Here is a 6421-nt window from a genome sequence, read left to right on the forward strand (position 1 = left end):
CACCCACATTTCCTGAGGCAAAAGGGGGGGTCAAGCAGAGGCCCAGCGAGGTAGGAACATGAATGAGAATCCTGGCCCAGTGGGAAAGAAGGGACTGTCCCCGAACGGTCACAGCTCAGGGAAGGGACTGGGGTGCCTGAGAAGCCCGTTTCAAGCTTAAATGAGGGTGGGGCTCCTCAGCCCAGCCTCCTGAAGTCCACGGCGGGCAGGTAGGGGCTGCTGGAGGGGCATTAGTAAGGCCTCAGGTTGAAGAAGCCGACGCTGGTGGGCGATTCTTTCACCGTAACAGTGATGAGGTTGGCAGTGACGTCGGTGACAAAGACGTGCTCAATGAGGCTCCGGGGCGGCTTCCAGTCCTGGCTTGTCTGTACGGAGACAGACAGGTTCTGCCCGGTGCCTGGAAGCGGAGTCGAGTCTGGGTCTGAGTCAGAACTGCTGTTCTCTTCACCTGTGCTCATCTCAGACAGCACGGGGGCCTTGCGGGTGTCACCCGAGGCTGAGCGGCCCTCCTGCCCACCAGGGACCCCGCTGACCTTGCCACAGTCTCGCTTGCCTGAGGGGGTGGGTTGGGCTGCCCGAGACGCCAGCTTGTCACTTTTGCTGGGCTCGGCGGGTGCACTGGACCCACTGCCCGTGGTGGGGCCGACACCAGAGCCCTTCCCCAAGGCCGGGTGGGTGGCAGGGATGCTCTTGGTGGCCGTGGTGTGCCGTGCCAGCATGCCAACCCCCGAGGTGCCATTCTTGACACTCTGAAGGTCCAAGACCTGCAAGCTCATCTCCTGGCTGGGGGTTGGTTGGGCACCCAGGCAGCCCACAGGGCCCTTGCCGCCCCCCTGGACATGGGGGGCAACCCCTGAACTTGCTCCTTTCTGCTCGGTTGGCCCGCTGCCCTGGGCCTTTAGAGTCTTGCTTCCTGGGGAGCTGACCCCCAGTTCCCCTTTTGGTGTCCTCACCTTTAGGTCAAGCCCAAGGCTGCACTTGCTGGCCGTCTGGGTTTTGAAGGCCAATCGGCCGGCGGCCTCGGCCTGGCTCTGTGTCATACGGCTCATGTAGTGCACGATGGAACTCTGCCAGCTGATGCCCCCGCGGCTGGGGCTGCCCGCCACGCCCTTCATCAGACTGGCCAGGCTCTCTGTCGTGGCTGCACTGCTGGGCCCCCCACAGGCCTCCTTGGTGTGGGCCTTCAGGGCTGCCAGGCCAGCGACCGGGGCACTAAGTGGAGCAGGCAACTTGCTGGTGGGCACACCCAGGTCCTTGCGGGCAGTTTTCAGCACCTTGGCCAGGCTCACAGGCCGCCGGGCTGCCTTTTGCTCCGGGGGCAGCGGCTTGCGGCCGCGCTTCTTGCGTATAGGGTCTTTCAGCTCGGGTTTGGCCACCAAAATCTGGGCCTTCTTCTGGGGCACAGGATGGGTCTCGCGGCCCCGGGGGCTCCTCTTGGCATCAAGGTCACTGTCGTCCTCTTCATCAGAGGAAGTTGAGGAAGACGTGGAGGAAGAAGAGCTGCTGGACTTGGACTTGGAAGGAGCGTCAGGTTCCTGGAAGATAAGGGGGGTCAGGTCACACCTCTCCAGCCAGGGACCCCAGGCCTGGGGTGCACTGGCCAGCATAGGCAGGCAATCCCTCCAGACAGGAGCTACAGAGCCCTCCAAGGAGACTGCAAGGATCCTTGAGTCTCAGGATAGGGCAGGTGACAGGCAGGCAAGGCTCCGTCCTGAGCTGGAAGCCTCGTTGATGCTGGGTGGCCAGGATTCCGCTTCCTGCAACCCTGTGACCAACAGGGTCTGGACTTCCCTTGGTTGTAAATGTGGCAGGGGGAACTGTGGGTGGGTTTGATCTTATGGTTGGCAGCTGAGTGTTTTTACCTGCTGTGCCCTATACAAAGCCCCGCCCCAAACCCAACCCACAGCCACTGAGTGGGTGTCCGGGCTGTAAATCCTCTGGGAGGAGAGTGTACACCTTACCCGTTACAGCAACTGACCTCTGACCCTCCCTCTAACTGAGCCATCAAAGGCCTGAGGTCTCAGAGTCCCTGGCACCGAGAGGGGAGGCTTCCAACAAGACCCCAAGGGAGGAACTGGATGGCAGGAACCCCACAGTAAGTTTGCCGGAGACGGGAGGAGGGCAGGGGACTCTGTGGAGGACCCAGGGAAAAGCACCATGTCTCCCTCGGGCCCTCGCTTCCAAGACCAGAAAGAAAAGGAGAAACAACAGTCATGCCAAAGCTGCCATCCGCTGCAGGAGCTGTGCCCATTGGGTGCCCAAACACAGAAACACAAGGCAATCAAGAAGTTCGTAATTAGAAGTATAGTAGAAGCAGCTGCCGCCAGGGACATTTCCGGAGCAAGCATCTCGGACGCACGCACGCTTCCCAAGCTCCTGGTGAAATGCACTGTCTGTGAGCTGTGTCATTCACAGTACAGGGGTGAGGAACCGCTCGCCCAGACTCAGACCTGGGGGTGCTGCCCCATGACCAAAGCCCGTGGAAGGACTTGATTCTTTAGAAGCTGAAAAAAAGAGTCCTCTGAAAAGGAAACGTTAATTATACTTATAAAAACCCGACAGGGTAGTGTGGCTGTGCGAGGTGCCCACGAGTGGGCACTGACCGGGCAGGAAGGAGTCTGATGGTACAGCTCAGCTGCAACCAGCCAGGGCAGGGAGGGACACCACCAGCCTGGCTTGACCAGCTGCCTGGAGAGTGTCCCGAGCTCAACAAGCCTACGGGCACCTGTGCACACACGCTGAGTGGCCTTCCCTGCTGTCCCCAGTCACTGGAGGCAGGAGGTCTGCAACGGACAGCACGCTGCGCTCACGTACCAACACCTAAATGGACACCCGAAAGTGCCAGGAACTGCAAACTCAACAGGAAACTGCTCTCCCGTGGGCGTGGTCACTGGAGGCCAGGGCTGGCAGCTCACGGGTGCCCCTGCTGGCAGAGGCTTTGAGATGCTGCAGGGCGCTCTCCCCACTGGGGGGGGCGGGGAGGAGGAGCCCTCAAACCAAACCCTTGCTGGAAGGTCAGGGCGGGCAGCCACTCACCTTGAGCTTGGAGCGCCGGCTGCAGGACACCACGGTGTGCTTCCTGGGCCTGCCCCGTGGCCGCTTGCCTCTCTTCCGGCTCTGCACCTCCTTCTCCTGCTCCCTGAAGACACACACTGGTCAGCACTGGAGTCCTCTGGCTGCCACATGGGGGCACCCGAGGCTCTGACACTGTGGTCAGCAGGCTGCATGGTCAGCTCCACGGAGTGTCCACTGTGGTGCCCAGTCATCACCTCATTAAAGACACTCCTCAAGCCCCTACTCTGCACTGCTGGCCAACGGCCCCTCCGTAGCCTCTCTCCCAGACTCCCATTTGATATCTCATGAAGAGAAACCTGCTTAGAGCTGAGCCCCCAGCAGGCGTTCAGAGGCCGTAAACCACGTCAGGACACTGCCTGTATTTTCTGCGGAGCACAGAGTGCTGAGCGGGCATCTGGGTCTGCCGCACAACGTCCTACTGCTTAGGTATGCTGCAATGCTCCCTCGCGGCAAGTCAAAGAAATGGGGGCCAGGTTGCGAAATTAAGTGTTCCTACCTGCCCAAAAAGTAAAACTCAAGTAAGCTGGGGATTCTGACTCCTACTGAGCCTGCAGGGTGAGGAGAAAGCCCCCACGAGATCTCCAAGGCTGTAAATCTTTATGAGAGCAGTCTGGGGAGATAGACGACCAGCGACCTCTCGTCCTCTGTCCTTCAATCTGCTGAAAGGCACTGCAATGCCTCAGGACACAAGGCTCCTGGTTCTCTGTTTTTAAAAAGTATGTCTCCATTTCTACATCTACTCTTCTTTTCATCCAAGCGGCAGCTGGCGGGTTTGAAGAGCTGACCTTTCCGTTAGCAAGCAGTGGGCACATTCTCAAACCTCAACTCTGCTCTGGGCAGAATGCACAGTTCAAAGGTCCAGGCTCTGAGCTCGCACTGTCAGCAGTGAGGGGCCTGCTCCCCCTTCCTGTGCTCTCTCCCAGGGAAGGGGCTCTATCTGGAGTAGTGGCCCCCTAATTAACATGGCAAACAGCACCTTGCAAGGAGGATCCAATTAGTGCACCCTGTGGGAACAGGCTGCTAAGAAACCTTGTTCCTGCTCATGACCTCTGACAGCTGGAGCCTCACGGGTTTCTCCATTAACACAGGGGACCCGGCCTGTGTGTGTTTCGTGGGCCCTGGACCTGCCAATTACATTTTCTCATCAAAGCCCAAACACCTAACTGCAAGCTCCTTGTGCCCACCTTTTGGGGTGAGGGTTAGACAACTATTCTCTGCACTGTGGACTGACATCACCTTCAAAGCCTCCCCCTGACCCACCCTAAGCCACACCCAGGCCTGTCACCTCTTCCCTGTGTCAGAGTGCTTTGCTAAAACCCAACCAATCAGGAGACTGTTTGAAAGAGGATGGGGTAGGCTCTGAGGGCACACAGCCTTCTCTCCCACCCCTCTGGCTAGACCTGTAGAGAACACTAAGACTAAGACTGTCAAGTTAAGCATATAATTAACAAAACCAAACTAGTTGTCTGGCACTGCTCCTTAGGGTTTTGGGGAAGTTCACCAAGCCTCTCTTCAAAGCACTCTGGGCAGATCTGAACTGTCAACCTTCCAGTTTGTAGCTGAGGGCTTGGCTGATCCCATCACCCAGAGACTCCTAAATAAGCATTCTCACTCAGCAGAAGCACCAAGACCCAATCCTAACTGTCAGGGTCCCTCGAATATCCTGACACTGTGAGAAAAATGGTGGTGGTGGTGCCGTAGTCAGAGTTCCACCCTAACAGCGTATCCTCCACCGAGTGGGCTTCTGTGCAGCTAATTTATCAACAAGCAGAAATGAGGAGACGTAACTACCCTCAGCCTAGGGTCTATCTCACCAGGAGGGGGGTCTGTTGGTTGATGTAACACCCCTCAATGTCTATACAATATCTCAAGTCATCACCTCTCTCTTACGCCAAGCTTTCTACCTAAAAATAGAAAAAGCATCTAGAATTACACCGATTTGGCCCCTGGGAACAGCAAGAGGGCCCCATGGTGCTTGTTTGACACTGTTCTGCCCGGATAATAACATGTGTTCTTCCAGCTCCCCACCCCCACCTGCTCCTGGAGCCAGCTGGGAAGGAGCCAGGTCTGGAATGGAGGTCAAACTGGCCATGACGGGTTTTCTAAATTTTTTTTTATAAAAAAAGACCATGGTCCACAGACAGGACTTCTAGACAGTCACTTCTGTAAGCTGGGCTCCCAAAGAGACTAAGAATGAATGGTTGAAACCTCAAGGCGTCCTGACCAATAGGTGGGCAGTGAGGGCTGATCAGGACTTTAGTCACTCAGCCTCTACAAGTAGCCATAGAGATGGCACCAAGCCCTTTGCCCCTTCAGTCCCCACCCCATCCCTGGCCCTGCATGCGCAGCGGACTCCCTCACTTCTTCTGGAAGACCAGGAGCAGCCCTTTGCCCTCCGCTGGCAGCCCTTATGCCCCCCTCAGAGCCCGTCTGCGCGCTGCCCACTCCCTCACTTCTTCTGGAAGGCCAGCAGCAGCCTCGGGTCCAGGATATTCTCCTCTGGTTCCCAGCTGTTGTGTCTGCAAAAAACAGAGAAGGCTGCCTAAGACCAGGGCCAGCAAGCCACTGGCGCGCAGGGAAACCTCACCTCTACCATCCCCTTAAAAAAAGGAGGGCCCCAAAGAATTTCGTCCCGCCCCTCCCTTGGGAGGAAAACACATCCCAATAAAATGCAAAGTTGGAGAGAGGGAATCCCCCCACCCTGGCCTGGAGCCAGTGCGGGAAGGCACTGGCGGCGTCCAGGGGCAAGGAGGGGGAAGGCCGAAGGGCCGGGAAAACCACAGCGGAAGATTAACAACAGCAATGTGGCTGGAGAACGAGTGAGAAGCCAGGGTCCGGGAGAAAGGGGTCACGGATCAGCTGTGGGGACACGGAGTCCCTTCTGGGGGTTCCAAGTTCTTTCTCACCCATTAAGAGAAAAGAAGGCGGGTGGGGGAAAGAGACCCCGCGACCATCAATAGAAGGCTCAGGTTACAGCGAGGACTATGGACACGGGGAGGGGGCCCTCGCGTCCCGCGCTCCCGTCCCCCGCCCAGCCCGGCGCAAGCAACAAATGGGCGCGGGCGCAGCGCCGAGTGCTGAGCGCGGGCCGGGCAGGAGGAGCGCTCGTGCCCGGTAAACAAAGGGCAGCCTGGCGGGCTCGGCGCCCCGGGCCGGCTTGATGGGGTCCCAGGGACCCCAGGCCCTCGCACGCGCCCGCCCAGCGCCCCGGGTGCCCGCACGCCACTCCCCGGCCGCAGCGCGGGAAGCGGCCGCATTGTGGACTCACTTGGACGACCAGCCGCGCCACTTCACCAGGTACTCGAGCTTGCCCTGCAGGGAGAGAAGGGCGCGTGAGCGGCGGGCG

At 58.6% G+C, this 6421-nt stretch overlaps 1 protein-coding gene across 1 annotated transcript in view; it reads right to left on the minus strand.

Moving 5' to 3' along the window:
* Positions 1 to 230: 230 nt before the first annotated feature.
* The window catches only part of CBX2 (chromobox homolog 2), a 6817-nt gene continuing 626 nt past the window's right edge, over positions 231 to 6421 (minus strand). The window contains exons 2-5 of the mRNA XM_006886336.1: positions 6344 to 6387; positions 5529 to 5594; positions 3037 to 3139; positions 231 to 1535 (exon numbers count right to left, since the gene is read on the minus strand). Coding sequence (XP_006886398.1) covers positions 231 to 1535; positions 3037 to 3139; positions 5529 to 5594; positions 6344 to 6387 — 1518 coding nt within the window. The remainder of the gene's footprint in view (positions 1536 to 3036; positions 3140 to 5528; positions 5595 to 6343; positions 6388 to 6421) is intronic.

This window comes from Elephantulus edwardii, unplaced genomic scaffold (assembly GCF_000299155.1).
Source record: "Elephantulus edwardii isolate Elephantulus edwardi_28Jun2011 unplaced genomic scaffold, EleEdw1.0 scaffold00048, whole genome shotgun sequence".
Classification (NCBI taxonomy): Eukaryota; Metazoa; Chordata; class Mammalia; order Macroscelidea; family Macroscelididae; genus Elephantulus; species Elephantulus edwardii.